This window comes from Thermobia domestica, chromosome 10 (genome assembly GCF_964235325.1).
Source record: "Thermobia domestica chromosome 10, izTheDome1.hap1.1, whole genome shotgun sequence".
Taxonomy (NCBI): Eukaryota; Metazoa; Arthropoda; class Insecta; order Zygentoma; family Lepismatidae; genus Thermobia; species Thermobia domestica.
Genome location: NC_137463.1, coordinates 18,910,593 through 18,931,822, shown reverse-complemented (window position 1 = coordinate 18,931,822; position 21,230 = coordinate 18,910,593). Strand labels below are relative to the sequence as shown.

The window sequence follows — 21,230 nt, the reverse complement described above, 5'->3', positions numbered from 1 at the left end:
ATGGCAGAGCATAAAGTCTGTTGAGGTCATATCAGGCAAACATGGGAATGTTCAACGACTGTGGCCCCTCTTTTGGCCAAAGGACGGCAATGTGCCGGCCTACACCAGTTTTTTTTTTCTTTGTTGCTTTCTGGGTCAAAAGAAGGGTCACAGTCCTTGAACACCCCACATTCGCCTGATTTGGCCTCAGCGAACTTCACGCTTTTCCGTAAATCTATCCTCAAAAGGGACCGTTTTGAGGATGTTACATCATTCAAGCGAATCTGACGGTGGTGCTGAACAGCATTCCAATGGATGACTTTCCTAAAGCGCCGTCCTAGAACAATTCACAGAGGCTCTGGAACGCCCTAGAAAAGTCATCCACTGGAACGCTGTTCAGCACCAGCGTCACATTCGCAAGAATCGATGCAACATTCACAAAACACTTTTCCTTGAGGGGAGATTTGAGCCTAGCGAAGAGCATGAAGTCTGCTGAGGTCATATCAGGCAAATATGGGAGTGTTCAAGCACTGTGACCCTTCTTTTACCCAAAAAGAACCATTCTTGAAACGCGAAAACCGTTCAAATACTTTGCTTCAACTAAGATAATCGTATTTATACGTGTTCATTAACATTCTGTACGTTTTAATCGCGGCTTTATCACAATGAAAACGAAATTTGAGTGCAGCACGCTGCTCCATTCTCTTAACGCTATCAACGAAAAAAGAAGCACTAATGTGACGGTTTTCCTCGGGCGTCCCAGAGCCTCAACGACCGGTCGTGCGATGTGTGGCGAGAGAAGGAATGTAAATCTAATGTACTAATAACATTTTTCTGACATTGTTAAGTATTTTGAAATGAAAATGAAATGAAACCTTTCAGTTTAGCGTCCCAAGATTATGCCCGTTTGGCTAAGGAAGATGGATGATTAAGGCAAGCGAATGAGGATGAATTTGTGGAATGATAATGTGTGTGGAAACGGGAGTAACCCGAGAAAACCCACAGACATGATATTGTCCATCACAAACTTACTTGGTCGGGGATCAAACCCGAGACCCCACGCACCTGGCGTAAGAGCTCTACCACGATGCCATTGTGCCCCCTTTGAAGTATTTTATTTCGAGGTAGTTTCATAACTTATTGATCGAGCTGTGTAAATATTTATAACGATTTTTATTTGCATTATTTTTCCTCATCATGCCAATGTTTACTAGATAATATAGAAGAAACAACATTTAAGACTTGATTTGCATTGTATGATTGTAAACCGTACGCTATATTTCTTGATCGAAGACAATCAGCCCGAAAACTTGACCAAAAATAAAGTTTAAGCAATACTCACTAGTTCAACGAAATGACTACAATCACAAGAAAATCCCAATACTTACAACAGCCATGTCCTTTAGCAACTGAATTATTACTTCGGCTAATTTTCTTGTCATACATCCTCTGAGCCACCATCTTGCCCCTACGTAGTCCCGTGGGTGAATGGAGGTCGCCAGAGAGACTGTCGTTACTCCTTTCCCAGAGGCATCCTTTCCTTTCATCTTCACCTGAACAGTTAATGCTTTCGCAATGCAACTTAAAAACACATCAAGAATTCCCACCCTGCACAAGAAAGAATACTTACAATTAGTGGAGTGCGACATATGAGAAACATATCATATACTTAGATACCGCATCTAGATATCTTAGATATCTAGATTCATCTACGTATTTAAGAGTAATCTAAACACATAATATGCCATTTTGTATTTTGTTTTTTAACAATACAAAAGACATAAACAATAACTATAAATACAATAAAATAAATAAAACTACTACTACTATTACTACTTTATAATAATAATAATAATAATAATAATAATAATAATAATAATAATAATAATAATAATAATAATAATAATAATAATAATAATAATATTTATTGAGATTCTGTCGTGTTCTCAGAATCCTCTGTACGACCACAGCAAACGACAACTGGGGCAGATACTTTATATATTTTCCAAATGGATAAGGCCCATGTTGTCTCCAAACTTTACACGTCTACAGCTCGATTCACACTGAACAGGCTGAAGTCCCTTCACAAAATGGCGGCGCTCGCCCCGCCCCTATCGGCACTCTGCCGAAATATGAATGTCTTTGTGGATAGCGCTCGTATTAGCAACATCACTCTTTCTCTTTGAAAATAAGTTTGTAAACATTACATTACATATGCAAATACCCTGTGATTACCACCTGCGAAGAGTGTTTTTCGATGCTGCAAAAACCAGTCACGTCCTTACTGCGTGGAACACGTTGTTAGTAGTCGGATCGAGACAATGTGAGGGAGCAGAATGAGCTGTTCTAGCGAGCTCACAGATTTCCTTCGTGGTTAGGTGATTGGGCGTCATATATGTAAGAAGTGCATGTGAGGGACAGGGGCGTCATTTAGGGGAGGGCAGGGGGCAATTCCCCCCAGTTTGAGATTTATATAGATTTTATCAATAAAATAGTTGTAATTGGATAAAAAACACGAAATTTTACTCATATCAAGGGGTTTTGCCCCCCCCCCCAAGCAAAATCTGAAATGACGCTCCTGGTGCGAAAGTTCAGCCCTCTTAAACACATCCAGGTCTGCTGCTTCGATATCCCAATGGAAATATAACGGAACATATACAGGACTATCTTAGCGATTTTACCAACCTTATACTCTGACCTTTAGAGATAGTCAAGCAGTGAAGAGTGTCATTTTGAAAATCTGGCAATCATCCATCACCACCGTCACCGACAAATTACACAGTATTACTATTGTTAGCACCATGGCTGCTCGGCGCAATTATTCACAACGAATGCTACGTGCCTCCTCACATCGTGTATGAAGCAACGCTCACGAAAAAGTGAGATGTTGATTGCTTGAGTTGGAGTTTAGCAGCGAGGCTATATGAGCCATGAATATACAGTTTAACTTGGGATCCGAACATGAACTCCCTCCGGGAATCGAACCTGGGTCTCTCTCGTCAAAGGTACGTACGCCAACCTTATAACCACAAAAAGCTTGGAAAGACATTGTTTATACTGATGAATCCCACGAAAGTTTGTAAGCTTGGAGAATGCCTGGTGGATAGTATCTACCAACATGAGGAAGTGGTATTGTTTCTTGTGGAGAGTATTGGAGCTTTTTGTTGCTCTACATAGCAATGTCACGACATAGGGTACACAAGGACATTCTTAGCTGTTAATTTGCTGCCTACCGTCGAAGACTAGTTCGGAGAGAGCATTGCATACCAACATGACAGAGCACTGTCTGTTAGGAGTATACCGGTAATAGATTGACCTACGTAGTCCTCATTTGAGCTTACTGAACGCAAGTTTTGGAATGCCGGCTACACGCCAGACTGCAAAGATCAACACTAATATCTGGTCTTGTTGAAACTCTCCGCAAAGAATGGATTGTTATTACCCACCAAATATTTCGCCACCTAATATTCGCGCCATTACATGGTATGGGCCCAGGAGCACACTTCAGTTGCAGTTTAGGTTGGTGTCAGACAATTTTGATCACACAATTTTGATCATATATGTGTAAAGACCATTTGTAAGTCACCTTAAAGTACAATACCAAGTGTATTTTTAAATTAATTTTAAAATGTACCTGTGTATATCAAATGGAGGTTCTGGATCCACTGGTGCTTTGTTGGCAGCAGAAACAATGCTGAAGTCAGCGGGCGGAAGTTTCTCTATATTTAGCACATTTCCTAGAGTAGCCGGCGAGATTTCAGGCAACATTCGACGTAATAAAGATGTTACCTATGGAAAAACAATTGGTTCATTATACTAGTTATAAAGACACATAATATAAATTAGCATGTAATTATCAAACAGAAAAATTATCTTAATCGATTAGAATTTTTTTAAGCAGGTACAGTAGGTCAAAGGTAATCGATATGTGTGTATGGACCTACTTTGTGCGTGAAAGAGCTTAGATTTAAATTCTTAGCTTGGACACGTGATTTTCTCACAAAACACTATTGCACCTACAACAACGAGCGCGCAAGTGCTAAAAAGAATTTAATATTACTGTATGGTTACGGCTAGACCAAAGGAAGTTTCAGGTACTTACGTAGTATTATTAGTGAACGCATGGTATGCAAAAGTTAAATAAAATTGAGGATAGGAAAAGAGAAGGAAGCCTTTACGAAGAAAAGTATATTTTGTGATCTTTGAATAGAGTATTATTTAAAAAACAAGTTTCGTGTGAAGTATTGTACTATAAGAGACAGAAGCATGGGCAGAGCTTTATATTATATATATATATATATATATATATATATGTATATATTAGATGCTTTGAAAAGCAGCGTCTGAAGAGTGAACAGAATTAGCTGTATCGAGTAAAAGCGAATGAGAAAGTGGCATTAATAGGAGGAGAAAGAACAATATTGGGGGTAATTAAAAGAAAATTAAAGAAACTGGTCAGGATATTGTTTGAGAATAAACTATATCCTGCGAGACGTGATAAAAGATATGGCGGAAGGTAAAAGAGACAAGGGATAATACTACAATTGATGGATATTACTGAAAAAAAAAAATCTGCTGAGTCAAGACGAAGAAGTTGCCTATAAGGACTGTCACGCAAAGAAGTTTCTGAATTTGTGGCATATATGTATCTAAGATGGCAGAATACCTATGGTAAGACGACATGCTTACCCTTAGTATCACACACAGAAAAACTGAACTATAGTGAGCCCTTTGATCGTGACAGGATTGTCATTTGAACATAAGGAAAAAAGAAGAAAAATGTGATATATATCGGGTGTTCTAAAAATGGAGCCCACGGACAACAGGGGGCGTTGTTCTACAGGTCAAAGCAAAAATTCTATATAATGTAAAATTCTATTCTATATTATACAATTCTATATTTCACTATGTGGCAACGCCGTGAATTAACTTGAAATCATTATGCTGTACGAATTCATCAAACAGTTACATCGATTCTAGCGGTAATAAGTGATGCTAGTGTCAACGCCTATTAACTTTAACTGCCATCTGAAAAGAACCTACTTAACTATTTGATGGAATTGTAAATTTTCTATATAGTACTTCATCTGCAACGTTGCCACATTGTGCAATTCGTGTCTCTAGACGAGGCGTGAAAGATATAAATTCATATATATATAACTCATACATACACACACACACACACACACAAATCAAGCTGTATGTTAATTTAGTTCACCAAAGATGACAGACCAGATAAACTGATGGTTTGACATTCTTTATTATACTCCATTACCTATTTTCCCCTTCTCTTCCGTGCACTAATAGTGATCACGTGTTTGTTTGTGACGGTATATGTATGTAATTCTTAATATATCCATCTAAGTCCTTCAAGCTTTCACCTCATATATCAAGATTCTTTTGTTTTAAATGTTGGATTGGTGAAAAAATACTTATTAATTAAGTCATGCCTTGTTTTCAAATAAAATTCAGTTGTGATTTGTAACTGTTTACGTTATGATTCTTGTTAATACATAAATGAATGGAAGTTTACATTATATGCTGTTGATTTGATTGATTAATTTGTTGCAATTTAATGGGGACATCAGCAGCGAGTCCCTTTATTCCGGTCACGATAAGGCCAGTGGCTGACATATGATTTACATTACATAGTCCAAATAAAATCATTAAAAGACTGTAGCTCGTATAAATTCTACAAAATAACAGATTAAAATTAAATTAAAATAGAGGTAACGAGAAGTCTAAAATAATAAAATAAATATAAAATATATAACAAAACAGGACAATAATTAAAAAGAAATAGTAACAATGATTGTGTGTGTGTGTTTATGAATAAGTTGAGGAGCAAGAAACTCTTGACAAGAATCTATGTGAGAATGTATTTGTGAAATTAGTATGAATGGTAAAAATAAAAAAGAAACAATAATAGCTTGAGTTGGCTTCATGTACGTATCTGTTGCTAGATATTTGTCGATAGGTAAACACTAACTGGTATCCACCTATATGTATGATTGTATGAATGTTCCTTTACATGATGATTAGAGGAATCCTGAATGCAAACTAAAATCTTGTCGATGTAGGTTTACTTTGAGTTAGCCACATTGTACAAAAGTTTTTATAGTAAAGCAGTTTATCTTCTGAAAACATCTGAGCAACAACTAACCGGCGTTACGTTCTTGACAACTATATTACCAAACAGTCAAACTATTAACCTATTAATAATTTCATATAGTACTCCATACTCCATATTGAATATACAATTAAATCTTGGAATACGCACAGGATCCATAATAGAAAATAACAAATACTGCTTATTAATTTTTTGACAAACTTTATCCATTAAGTTGCTGATTTGGAGTGTAGTGTTCCTTTCAGCACTATGAGACGTGGACGTACAGCTTAACGTGGGATACAAACCACATGAGATCCTACCACAAATCGAACTCGGTCTCCCGTACACAATAATACACTAACCATACAGCCATAAGGAAGTTCATTTATCAACTATCCCTTCGACTATTTTCCTGAACGGTAAAAGAGTAGGAAAAGTCTTGGTAGTAAGAAAAAGTGTTCCTTTACTTGTGAAAGTTTTTCCAACCACAACTTCTGTTGGAAGATGAATAAAATGATATCTTTTATATAAACATCTGTAATGTAATGTTACGCAGTTGTAGTAGCTTCTCTTGGAACGACTTTGAACATTACATCGCATACTCATATTATCATACAGAAAATAATTATGTACACTGCAGTGCAAAAAAGAAACAACCATCTTAATAGACAAAATATTTTGTTCAATTACCGAAAAATACACAATTGTGCCACGGGACAGGGAACTGGTAGAATGTTGACAGAAATTCAATACCTCACCTCACAAATAATAACACGCTGTTATTATATGCTAAACGTATCTCTACTACTACTCACATAGAAGCTAAACAATACTGCACCTGTCTTTGAACTCTGGCTGATCCAGTATGAAGCAGACTTAACAAATCTCGTAGCAACCCGTATTGATGTGATAGATACGCTCTTCCCACACTGCTTCCACTCAACGCTAACACCATGGACAACATCTCAAAGCAGTAAGTGTCAGCTGACTTTGGTAAGTCCTCCATTGGCATTGGTCCTGAGCAGAGAAGGGACTCCCATTCTTCACGCACACGACTCGCTTCTTTTCTGATCGCCTGGACGATGTGCACACACACCTAGAAGAAACGTAGTGTAATAACTATTGAGCTGCATCAATAATCGTTGTAAGCAAAGCGCTTTACAGTTGTTTTCCGTTTCCCATCCTCATACCGCCAGGACCCCAGTGTGCTCTACTCGGTAGAGCCCTTGTTGTCTCTGAACCTAAAACTCTACCAAGAATGTGTCAGAAATGGGGGGCAAGCGCCAAATCGCCACTCGGGTTCTGGCTCAGCTACTCCAAGATATACAGCAGGAGTGGAAACTATACCCCAGGAAGACATTCAGTATCTGTATGACCGCCTATCGGTCCAAAGACTACTTGTTTGGTTACTTATGTTACTAAGGTAAGTAATCTTATGTTTCTTGAACAGCCTATAGAATATATTCAGGATGTCCTAGTACCTTCTCCGTAGTTTATAGCTCTAACTTAAGGAAGTTAAATTACAGCACTTTTTAAACCACTAAGTAGAGGATACGCTGCCAATTACAAATTAAAGTACTGCAACGTGTGAACTGTATATTTCTGTTTTTGGTAATATTTTGTCGACTTAACAATCTGTAGACAATCAAGCCCTGGTTTGAAAAATAAGTTGGGTAACTTCTAGGTTAAGCTAATACGGAAGATCCCTTCTTTGTTTTGATATTTAGATAAAGAACTTTCATGTTTATACTATAGTGTTCGTCTTCCTAAATTTATTCAGATGGGGTGACGTGCATTCTATTTATTTTATAAAAAAACTTACTAAAATCTTCTTCCAAACCAAGAAAGTTCGAAAAAGTCCACAGAGTGTTAAGTGAACGAAATATCACCAAAAAGGAAATTTACTTTAATTTATGGAAAAGCTCATTTTATTTCTATCTTCATAAACTGTGTTTAAAATTATTTAATACTAATACTACTGATACTAATAATAAAACCCTGCAAAACAAGATTTAAGGTACACCTTGTCTCAAAAAGGTTGAGCGCATTCTTTACTGGTGTTTTGAGGCAATAATTTTCTAAGTCCAGCTTCGGGTATCTTCGGGAAAAAGTAAGCCAGGTTCGAACCTCCAAGCCAGCCTTTGCAATCGGGAAAAAGTTTGCAGATTTGTTTTTCTTCTTTTAAATATAATAAGACTTGCTACCAAGTGTTTAAAAAAGCAACATTGATTGAAATACTTAATGATACAATATTTCGAAACCTTTTTTTTTTTAATGTCAGCACATGCTTGTTTGTCATTTAGCTCTCCATACGTAATGGAACATTTAAATACGTTAAAGAATCTTTCCATGTGTAAAAGAATGCTCAAAGTTAAGAAATAGAACATAATTATCGCCTGAGTACTAAAATAAAAGTCAAAGTAGAACAGAAACAGCGTTTGTAATGGATATGAATGTCATAATTATCTTGAGATCCGTTATACATCGCTAGAAGCATAGTTCTACAAGTCCTTGTGTTAGCTCATTGGTAAGCTGTCGGATTTCACATCTTAAGGTTGGGAGTTCGAATCCCGTCTAGGTTAGTCCTTTTTTTAAAATTATATTTTCCGCAATGCATGAAAAATTATATAAAATAATTACATTAGAATACATAAGTTGTGTATATATAACATAATCATTGCAGAACATAGTAATTATTATGTTTAAAATATAACATCTGAGATAATTTTCACAGTAGGTCGGTATTATATATGAAGATGTAAATACAACTTAAGAAACTCGTTCAATAGCAATAAATAAATCATGTAGTGTATTTATTTGCAGCTATTTGTCATATAGAGGGTAATTCTCAACATTCATAATACAGAATGTCATTTATGTTCTTGAAAAGTTATTCGATGCATAAACAGAAGGTATAAACAGAGAATCCAAAGTCGGAACGCTCACAAAAAAATTCATGAACCCCAAAGGTCACGTGAGCAGACTGGAATTGTCCTTATGAAGCATGCGACAGCAGAAAGTCTTTACATAGATTTTCAATTCAATTCCTGATATATGCTTTTGCAATGTGGAAGTGGTGATGCCTTCAGTCGCCCTCTCTCGCTCGCTCGCTCGCTCACTCTCTATTTATACAGAATATAAAAGTGGATTTATGTGTGTATTTCAACATAATTCTGATATATCTAGAACAATTTTAACTATATTTCTTACAGTCTGGAAAAAGAGTACTGTCGGGATACATATCAAAAATGCTAGAAACGGGTCGATATTAGTATCGAATCCATAGTTTCGTGGTCGCTTAGGTGAATGGTTCTACTTTCAATTCAAGTCCAACTAAGCTCCCATTAGCACCCAGGGTGGTTACGTAGCGACATAAAGATATCGAAATCATTCGATATTAGAATCGAATCGTAAGTTTTCAGCGCCGCTAACAGTGCAGCATTTCCCATTAGTCCACAATAGTCCACATTTCACATTAGTCCCATTGCCTAGAGGGCAACATATTTGCAGAGTGCAAAGTTTAAAACTTGAATAATATTTTATTTTTTTTCCGTATGAAAAAGTTATAAATCAAGAGCAAATATACTATTTCACGAACAATCCTCTTTTACTATTCTAATATGTTTAATAATAGCGTAAGAAATCTAATAGTAATTCAGAACATGTTTCACAGTTCTTATTTTTTGTTACATAGTTGTAGCTGTAGCATGTAGTGAGTGGAATTTAACTGTAATAAATTCACTAATTAACCATATTCGAATTAAGTTTTATTTTTAAGTTCGGGATGAAGGGGCGGAGAAATATGTAGTTATTGGGGGCACCGAGCTTTTCTACATTTTACTTTCAAGATCTCCATTTTTCTTTTGTCATTTGTTCCTAATAAAAACAGTTCAGTCACTTTTGGATTGTCATAGGATAGTAGGAGTTGGATTTTGGGATGCAGCCTGTGAGATTCTAGAGGAGCTAACTGCTTGGAAAAGTATCTTTGAATCATCTGTAACATATGAAATAAGGGTATGTATCATAAAAAATTGAAAGTAACTATGTCTGCGTAATCATCACGGTCAAATTGCAAAGTCAAATAAATTGACGTTTGGTATATAATCAGGCTCCAATCCCAACTGGGAAGTTATCATACGCGTGTCACTTTCATTATAATACATATCCTTAGGGGGAGTAGAAGTCCGAATTTTTGCGAAAAATTGAGTTGAGTTGAGTTTAGTTTAGCGTCCCTTTCAGCAGCGAGGCTATATGAGACGTGGACCTACTGATTAACGTGGAATCCGAACCACATGAGCGAAAAATTGAGTATCTCACAAGCCGTTCAACTGAGAGCTGAAATTCAGCATATAACTCTTTATTAAAAATAAAGAGAATATGTCCTGGCATTTTTTAAAATTATCTTTTATGAGCGGGGGGACGGGGGTGCATTTTCTATATATTGGAAATTGGTAGTGGGTTGATTTGTAAAAATAATCGAAAACGATTGATATTAGTTGAGAAACAAATTGAGTAATGCAAATTAAAGTTCTTTTTGAATTTTATACCCACTGCTTTCTATTTATAATTGCTGAAGCTGGTGTTTAATATATGGAGCGTTCCGAGCATAAGGCAATCAAGCCATAAAGTTAGAGAAAAATGGCCATAAAATTTGTATTCTAAACTTAATTACATGGGCATTTTCAATTAGTACGGCATGCTTAATTATATAGAAAATTAGTTTCTCTCTCTCTCTCTCTCTCTCTCTGTTTTTTTTACGTTGGTCTACTTTTCCTTGATTTGAAACTTTCAAATTTCACCCTATTTTCTACTGAAATGTGTCTGTAAGGCAACAAAGAAATAATTATATATGAAAAATTTAAATTCATTTTAATTTGGAAGATGAGAAACACTTTGCCATTATATATCGTAAAGGTCAGACCCACCAGTATTGTAACAGAGAGGTGCTTGAGCCATTAACGGTAGAAATTCAAACTCCGATAAGTGATAATTTCACAGTCTTGTTTTATTACAAGTGTAACCTCTTTAGCCAATGGAGAGGAGGACGTGGGCCATCGGTCAGAGTTGATGTCGATGGGTTTTGGTGGGTCGGAGTTGGTCACAATGGTTCAGAGTGGTTCATAGTTGGTGGTGGGTAAGAGTGGATCACGATGGTTGATGGATCAGAGTGGGCCAATGGGGCATTTGGGTGGTGGATGATAGTGGGTCATGGTGGGTCGTGGATCAAATTTTCATTGACCCACACCATCTCTGGTTAAAATTGTACTAAAGATAAGAGGCACCGAAGATGCATGTCGGCTATTATGCTCAAATTTTGCTCATTGATAGTACTCCACCAGAAAGCAATAAATCTGAAACGGTTCACGGTATCACCTTCTAGAACTCGAGATGTAGGGGTTAGTCTGATTGGCTAAATTAAGACGTCAATGATTTATCCTTCAACAACCAAGCTTTTTATGATCGTTTCCGTGGGGAAGTCAGAAGAACACGTGCCTAGTAATCGTAATATTGATAGTTTGCGTCCACCCTGGGTATTTGTTTTGTGTTTTTTGATTCACCTAAATATAAACAAATCACACATATAGGCATTTTGACATATTTTGGGAGAGTAATTTTGTGGTTCGTTGGCGTTTCATCGCGTCTCTGCTGCTGGTAGTAAAGTTTTCAAAATGGAACTTGGGCCACCACGGATCGTCGCTGCGGGGCCACCAATTTCTGGCGAGAGGTCAATAGTTGACCATCTGTAGTCCACCGACGCTTACAGCTTAGAGTAATGAACGATGTCTTTGCCTTGTAGAGTTCATGACTACCGACGTCGGCAGTCAACTAGCTTTTAGTATTCCATTACTAACCATCTATTGTTCATGTTTGTACACGGTGTTGTCATAATAATAATAATAATAATAATAATAATAATAATAATAATAATAATAATAATAATAATAATAATAATAATAATAATAATAATAATAATAATAATTATAATTATTATTATTATTATTATTATTATTATTATTATTATTATTATTATTATTATTATTATTATTTGTAGTAATAGTAGTATAATTGATGATAGAATAATTATTGTCTATGTATTGTCCAGGTAGGACTACACGCAGGATTTTGCTCGTTTTGGTTCGACTTGACTCTAATCCGAGTCGAGTTGGAAGATATTTTTCGCGCCGAGTCCAAGAGTAGACCTCAAAGATGTCTGTTTCGAGTCGAGTCGAGTTTCAAAGAAAAGTCGTTCGTGCCCATCCCTACTAATGAGAGCTTAATCGGAGTTAAGCGAAATTGAAAGTCTCACTATTTATCTAAGCGACCCCGAAAACTATGAATCTAATATCGATCATTTTCTACCAATCTTTTATATGTATCCCCCTCCCATTCACCATAGGTAACCCGACAGCACTCTTTTCGAAACTATAAGAAATGTGGTTAAAATTACTCTAGGCCAGTGGTTCTCAATCTAATTCCTATCACGATCCCCTTTTATCACACGCTCTTGCCAGCGACCCTTTTATAATTTGTTTTATAATAAGCTTGTGTGGGATTTTTAACATACCTATTTCTATAATAGTAGAATCCATTTTTTTGTTTATAGTGAACAGTGCCATGGAAAATCAGCGCCCGGGGCGAGAGTATAGTACGATGTCACCGTATATACGAGTGACGTCGACAGACTAGCTACGAAGCGCTACCATGGTTGGCACGAAGCTCAATAACATTTTCAAAATAAACCCTACCTTTCCTTAATTTTGAGCACATTTTATTACGTTTTTCCTTCTATTTTACACATGTGCACATGCACTTTCCTAACATGAGTAACACACTTCCTCCGAAATGTGTGGCCCCTTTTTTCGGCGCCCGGCACTGACAGTGGATTCAATAACTGTAATATCTATATTCCCAACTACGAAGGTGCTGGTTCAAGATGGATGTTAAACTCCTTCATTGAAAAGGCCATTAACGTATCCGATCTAAGCCCACAACTTCTTGACCAAATAATAGAATGATCATGCGACAAGTCTTTGCAACTGTTTTTTTGTAACGAAGACTTGGACAAGTTCTGCCTGATGAGGAGAGAAGAATATCCTGGTCTGGGGATTGCTGCTTTAAAAGTAATAATTCCATTTGCTATATCGTACTTGTGCGAAAGTGTGTTTTTTATGGTAAACGTTAAAACAAAGATAAGAAATCGCTTATCAGTTGAAAATGGCTTGATAATGTTCGTCATGAAGATTGAACCGGACATTGCTGAACTAGTGAAATTACACCATGCTTAGGTGTCTCATTAGGTTTTAATTTTAATTGTATTTCAATGTGCAGGTTTTGTTGCATGTGTATTTTTCTAGTATTTCTATATACAGTTCTCATTAGTTTTATATCATACCTCTTTGATTTAAATTCATTTTTAAACAACTCTACTAACTAACTAACTCTATGGCCTATGGAACCCGGAGGTTCAATGCCGCGTTCACAAAAGCTCTACACTGACTTCTATCCTTAGCCAATTGGATCCAGTTTCTACTTTGTATTCGTATCTCAGCGAAATCCATCTTAATATTGTCCTCCCATCTGCGCCTAGGTCTTCCTAATGGTCGTTTTCCGATTGGTCTTCCAGTCAAGATTTTGAAAGCGTTTCTACTTTCTTCCATTCTAGCTACATGACCTGCCCACCTAAGCCTTCTAGACTTGACGACCCTAACAATGTTGGGTAAACCGTATAAATTATGTAGTTCCTCGTTATGAAGTTTCCGCCATTCCCCATTCCCGTTCCTCTTGGGTCCGAATATTCGTCTCAGGATCTTGTTCTCAAATACTTTCAGTCTATGTTCTTCCCTCAAAGTAAGCGACCATGTTTCGCAACCATACAGAACAACAGGCATGATTATCGTTTTGTATATTTTAAGCTTCAAATTTCTCGACAGAATTCGCGACGACAAGACTTTGAACCGAATAGTAACACGAATTCTACACCCTTTGAAAATGTTCAGTAGACTTATTTTTTATTGTTCTTTACAGTGTGTATAAAAAACAAAAGTATGCCTATCAGAACAAAATTAAAAATAATATTTAAAAATAATTTCTGGTATTAGATTCTAACTATATTTATCTCTTCCGCCTATCTTCGCGATCCCCTAGGGGCCGCGACTCCCAGGTTGAGAAACCCTGCCCTAGGCATACATGAGTTATGTTGGAACATACATACATACACTTTTATGTGTATAAATGCAGATAAGAGAGAGTTGAGAGAGAGCGATTAAGGAATTACCGCTCTCAATCTCTTCACTTTACTTTTGCGATTCGCGAATTCCTTACGTGACAGTTTGGGGCCAGCTAGTTTTTTGTCTTGGACCACGATCCGATTTTCGATATGCTCTACCTAAATGCTGTAATGCGAATATTGAGAAGTTATCTGCGATGAAAGTAGCTGCAAATAAATACATTACATAACTTATTTATTGCTATTACACGATTTTTTAAATTTGTATTCAATATTCACGCATAACACACCGACGTTCTGTCAATACCTCAGATGTTATATTTTAAAGATAAGAATTACTTATGTCGTGAAATGATATGAATATATATATTCAACTGATATATACAACTGATGATATGAATATATATATTCAACTGATATATACAACTGATGAATTGTAATGTAACTATTTTACATAATTTTCATGCATTGAGGAAAGTAGAATATCATAAAAGAATTTCACCTGAACGGGTATAGAACTTACGATTTAAACGCTCGGTGGTGTACCACTGAGCTAACATGACCGCTTTTCGGAAGCTGCTTCTGAAATATAACTGAGCTCATACGTAAATGCTCTTTTCCGTATGGAAATCACAATGACGAAACGAGAGTGTGAATACATAGTCTCGAAATATTGTTTCATTAAGTATTTCAATGTTACTTTTTTCTACACTTAATACCATTTCAACATGTCTTATTATATTTAACAGAAGGAAAAACATATCTGTACATCGTTTCCCGATTACTAAGGTTGGCTTTGGAGGTTCGAACCAGCAGCTTTAGTTTACTGTTTTCCGAAGATACCCGAAGTTGGACTTCGAAAGAGTTTGTCTCAAAACAGCTATCATCATATCGCTCAATCTGTTTGGTATATGGTATATGTTTTTATACGTGTAAAGTCAGTATAACGATTCATTCTTTAAACAGCTTTTCGTATGTATTAATATTCCTTTATAAAAACTGTTTTTGATATTATTATTACGGCACACCATTTTCAGATTTCTTTCGCGAGTCGTTGACCAAGTCGTTCCCCACCAGCGTTGCGAGACTCACAGCTCGGAATTATTCCAAAACCTGATCGAACTTATGCTAGATTCGGTCAAATTATGCTAGATCCTCATAATTACTAATTCAGGAGTTTAAAAAAACGAAGTTGAGATACGATAACGTAACTTAAAATACACAGAGAGCAAGAATGCAATACTTCACGCACCAAAATTTTAACTCAGCTAAATTAATGCAGTCGTTGCCAGACTCAATGGCGTATATATCGTATAAATGAATGCAAAGTTTTTGTTTACATATTTTGAAAGAAAATTACTTCGCAGCATAAGGGGAGTTGGGAATCGTCTGCTGAAGGGGGGGGGGGGCGGCAGATTTTTGGTCGGTCTCGGAGCTGTCATTTCAGGAATAAATATGATCATGAAGTCAGAAATAAAGATGGTGAAGTTGTCAAAAAGTTGGGGGGAGAATGGCCCCCATAGCTCCGCCCATGCCTCGGAGTTAAAGGATTAGAAAACCCTGGGTGGAGCCACAAAAAATCCCAAAGACGTTTCGAACGTACTTCGGAAAATAAGACTGCCTGTATGGTTTACCGACTGTATGAATCAATGGAAGAGGATACATTTTTGCCGTTCTTTTTCTTCCCACGACCAACTTCTTTCTCATCTCCAGGTTTTACGGCTTTCTGATAAACTTGCTGAAATTGTGCTATATTTGGGCAGGATGCTAAAAGCAAGATGCCAGATGCTAGAGACATGCAAATTATGCTAGATCTAGCATCATTATGCTAGATCTGGCAACGCTGTTCCCCACAATAGGCGTGTCGTGCAAGTAACCAATCACACGTCAGGTACTAGCTTTTACCTACCTATTGCTTCCTTCTCACAGCTCAGAACATTAGTAACTATGGATAGACGTACAGCAGTAATTACTTTATGGGAGTCGGAAGGTTATTTTGCAACTGCAGCTAGCAGGCGAGTAGGTGTCCCGGCCTCTACAGGAAGGCGATGGATTCGGAAATATGGTGCTACAGGTCAGACTGATAATTTACGATCTCCTGGTCGTCCGCATGTGTCAACCGAAGCCCAAGATGCGAGATTAGTAAACGAAGCCCGGTTAGACCCACCAAGGACGTCTAGACAGCTAAGGGAAGTTTCTCTCTTTCCTGGTAGAAAGCATACAGCTCTGCGAAGGCTTCGTCATGCTGGGTTACGTGGCCGTGTTGCTGCCGTGAAGGAAAAACTCTCAGACGACAAAATTTACCGTCTCGCGTTTGCACAGGCGAATGTGGGTCTCAATTGGGAAAACGTAGTTTTCTCAGATGAATCCATATTCACAACATCAAAGGAGGGACGCCGTTTTGTGTATCGTCCGAGAGGCACCCGATATGACCATGGATATGTGGCTGCTTGCAATCGCAGTGGCAATGTATCTATTTTATGTTGGGGTTGGATTTCCAGTCGCGGAGCAGGACAGCTTCATAGAATTGAAGGACATCTGGACAATGCTCAATACTTAGACATTATCAGTAATATCATGGTGCTATCTGTACGAGTATTTCAGCCTGATGGTGTAATTCAGTTCCAGCAATACCAGTCGCCAATACATACTTCCCGTGTGATTCAGGAATGGTTCGCAGGGCACCCTGAGATTGATTTAATCGACTGGCCGCTCGTGGAGCAGACCTCAATCTCATGGAAAATATGTGGGCAGAAGTGAAGCGTACTCTAAGGGAAATTTGGCCTGAGGCAGATCCACCAAGAACTCAGGATGACCTGTGGCATCTTGTTTCCGAAGCATGGCTGGAGGTAGGGGAAGGAGATAGATTTGTCACCCATGTAATAGATTCCATGCCCAGAAGAATGGAGCGTGTAATAAATTCAGAAGGGTCTTGGACACAATATTAATGTCCCCGCCTTAACTCCCGAAAACAGCCCTTTTCAGGGCTACCTAAACGCTTCTGAAAATATTTCTAGAAGTAAACCACTCCTTGTATCCGATTTCTGTGCAATCCTACTAACAAAAGAATGATAATTAGCTGTAGGCTTTGAACTCAAGACCTCTTTATTGGCAAGTCCGTACTCTACCAGTGAGCTAACATGAACACGCAAACCCAACCTGAAGAAACACGACTTTCAATTTCTGGTATTCGATGACAATGATGCTCATATACTTGGCAAATGTTGTATTCAACTTGGGATATTCCGCAACACACACACACACACACATAAACAAAGCGAAAGAGAGAGAGAGAGAGAGAGAGAGATGAATATACAAAAGCATATTCAACGTATTCGAATGAGACTCTAAGTAACGACATTCCGTTCTAAAGAGAGTTTGTGTTTCTTCCGTGACGTTAAGGGGATCGGGAAAAGTTATGTGTCTTGAAGCAGGATACGACTTTGGATACTCTGTTTATACACTTTCTATATCCGTAGGAATATATTGTATTTCACGAATGTAAATGACATGCTGTAATGAGAATAATGAGAAGTTACATCTGTATGACAAATAGCTGCAAATAAATACACTACATAACTTATTTATTGCTATTGAACGAGTTTCTTAAGTTGTATTTACATCCTCATATATAATACCGACCTACTGTGAAAATTATCTCAGATGTTATATTTTAAACATAATAATTACTATGTTCTGCAATGATTATGTTATATATACACAACTTATGTATTCTAATGTAATTATTTTATATAATTTTTCATGCATTGCGGAAAATATAATTTTAAAAAAAGGACTAACCTAGACGGGATTTGAACTCTCAACCTTAAGATTTGAAATTCGACAGCTTACCAATGAGCTAACACAAGGACTTGTAGAACTATGCTTCTAGCGATGTATAACGGATCTCAAGATAATTATGACATTCATATCCATTACAAACGCTGTTTCTGTTCTACTTTGACTTTTATTTTAGTACTCAGGCGATAATTATGTTCTACTTCTTAACTTTAAGCATTCTTTTACATATGGAAAGATTCTTTAACGTATTTAAATGTTCCATTACGTATGGAGAGCTAAATGACAAACAAGCATGTGCTGACATTAAAAAAAAAAAGGTTTCGAAATATTGTATCATTAAGTATTTCAATCAATGTTGCTTTTTTAAACACTTGGTAACAAGTCTTATTATATTTAAAAGAAGAAAAACAAATCTGCAAACTTTTTCCCGATTGCAAAGGCTGGCTTGGAGGTTCGAACCTGGCTTACTTTTTCCCGAAGATACCCGAAGCTGGACTTAGAAAATTTTTGCCTCAAAACACCAATAAAGAATGCGCTCAACCTTTTTGAGACAAGGTGTACAATATTAACAGTTATTATTCAAACAACACAGCCCTTTGTTCTCAAGTTGTTGAAACAATCGAATTTATTGACAACAGAAGCTATACTAAGGTATTATACATTCTTTGCCTAGTTACATAACATTAAAGTTCTTAAAAGAAAACTTAAAAGGAAACTGTAGAGTGAACATAAAATCCGTACTAAGTGCCAAAAATGGAAAAGTTCGGTTTAATGTCAAGATGTGGCCTATGTGGCCTAAGTGCCTAATACTACTCAGTGAAAAACTGGCTATCTACTATTCACTGTGGAAATAGTTCAAATAATCCCCAGAAGAATGCGCGTGTCTACATGTCCCAGCAGTTTTGAAGTAACATCTGGGCTATTTACTTAATATTTTCGTTTTTGCACTTAGCATGGATTTTTATATTTAGTTACAACTCCCGCTACATTTTAATATCAGAGTTACAAATATCATTGAAAAAAAAAAAAATCCTTCGATTTTTATTATTGCACAAACACTTTTCGTCAATAGTAAATTTTAGTTTGTTGGTTATCTATTATTAGTACCTTGAAAGTTAATTCTACTTCTATTTCTTTTTTTCTTTCGTTTGTTTGTTTAACGTCCCACGTCTACGCACCGAGGTTAAGGGAGATGATGATAATGAATGAATGGTGGAAAAGCAAGGAATTTTGAAAGTGGGGGTACTGTAATTTACAGTACACAACCGGGAGGTTTGGAGATATGGAATACACCCAGGCTTAGCTGGAAGTCTTCCTCCGAAAAATTTTGTAGATTGGCCTTCTCGAAAGCGCAGTTTATAGATAATTTTAAATGATTTTTTTTTTCCACTGTGGAAAATATTCTTGAGTAAGAACATGGCGGCATAACGAGTTCTAACGCCCTAACTTAATTCTTGTCACGTCACTCTGAACGCTAACATTTGGATTTACAGATTTTTAAAAGGAAAAATGTAAATAAAGGTTATATACATTAATCAAAGAGGAAACAACCGATGTTTTACACACACCAGATCCTCTGCAGATGTGATAATACACAAAGAGTGAAAAGGTAACTAACTGGACCGAGACTCGAACCCAAGACCTACGACATACCGTGCAGAAGCGTTAAACAATACGTCACCTAGTCCGCTTGTGTATTAAATAAAGTTAGTTAAATACAGTAGAACAAAATTTACGCTCATATTTTTGTGTAATTATGATTTATACAATTAAGCAAATTTAAATGAAAAGGTTCTCTTTAGTTCAAAAATTAAAGTCTTTCTGGAATTTCTAATTCTTATTCATAAAAAATGTGTTCTGTCGATTTCAATTTATTTTTCGATTCTTGCTTTATGCATGATTGCATTGTCGTTCAATTCTCTTGTTCAAAGTTTTGCACGAGTTAAATTTTTAACCTTCTCAGCCCAGGGAAAGAAACTTTTGCTGTACATCTAAACAGTCTCTACCTTTTCTTACTTTTCTTCTGTCTTTTTTTGGGCACCCTCAAAAAAGTTCCAGAGGGTTCTCGATCACCGAAGCATCCCCAGAGTCGACGTCCTTGTCATGAAAAAAGTGGGATGAAATCGGATAGACCCGAGAAAACCTTCGCACACGATGTTTGTCCACCACAAAACCAACTCGACGAGAGCTGTCATCGAACTAGGAACCACACGCATCAGAGAAAAGCACTCTACCACTGAGCCACTTCAGCCCAACTTCTATCATGTGGTTAGTTGACTTCTTTATATATTATTTAATTTTCCAAAATACGTATCTTCTCAAGAGGCCTCATTACGGCAAAATTAAAATATCGCTAATTTTACAGTAATTATGTGTTATCTTCAAATAGATAAAAGATAACAGAAACGTGAAACAAGAGCATGCTAGACAATATTATTTTACATGAGATACCGTTATCACGACTCACTTATCTGTTTTCGATTTCCAGCCATTTAGAAAATAGGCATTTATTTTCGCGTTTATAAATGGCTGCAAACGAAAAGCTACTAGGTGATGCGTGATAATTGTGCCTCATGTAAAATAAAATTGTCTAGCATGCTCTTAATTAAATTGTCGCAGTGATTAGGCCTCTTTAAGCAGTACATCACTAGTGAGGTCAGTAGCGGAACAGATGAAAATATTTTGATAATTTAATAAAATATTTCCATATTGAGGATTATTAGCTTGTTTCCTTATACCTTTTGATTTATTACTATTAATTCATTCGATATTCCTATGATCTATGTAAATTCATTAGATCTAATTATTTTCTTAACTTTCATTTTCTTACCTGCTTCTGAAGATGAGTGAGTTTACTTCTACTAAACAAAATTCCCACCATATGCTCTTTCAAATCATTGCTACATTCGGCTTTCCCTTCTTCTTTACCTTCTTCTGTAGTTTCTACTGGTTGCTCTCCAAGAATAAGTTTACCAAACACCTAAAAAACGAAATATGCCAACATTAATGTATGTTTACAAACGCCGGATACATCAATCAGCAATACTAACGAACTTTTGCGTTTAAGAAACCAAAGGCTTCATCAACTCAGAAATAAAACAAACGCCATGG

General features: G+C 36.7%; 1 protein-coding gene across 10 annotated transcripts in view; it reads right to left on the bottom strand.

Annotated features, from left to right (window-relative positions):
• hiw (MYC binding protein highwire) overlaps positions 1-21,230 on the bottom strand; it is a 638,413-nt gene that overhangs the window by 22,818 nt on the left and 594,365 nt on the right. For all 10 annotated transcript variants that reach the window (XM_081727817.1, XM_081727821.1, XM_081727823.1 and 7 more), the window contains 4 exons: positions 20,950-21,099; positions 6,930-7,187; positions 3,614-3,768; positions 1,368-1,587 (listed from right to left, as the gene is read on the bottom strand). In XM_081727817.1, the coding sequence (XP_081583943.1) occupies positions 1,368-1,587; positions 3,614-3,768; positions 6,930-7,187; positions 20,950-21,099 (783 nt within the window). The remainder of the gene's footprint in view (positions 1-1,367; positions 1,588-3,613; positions 3,769-6,929; positions 7,188-20,949; positions 21,100-21,230) is intronic.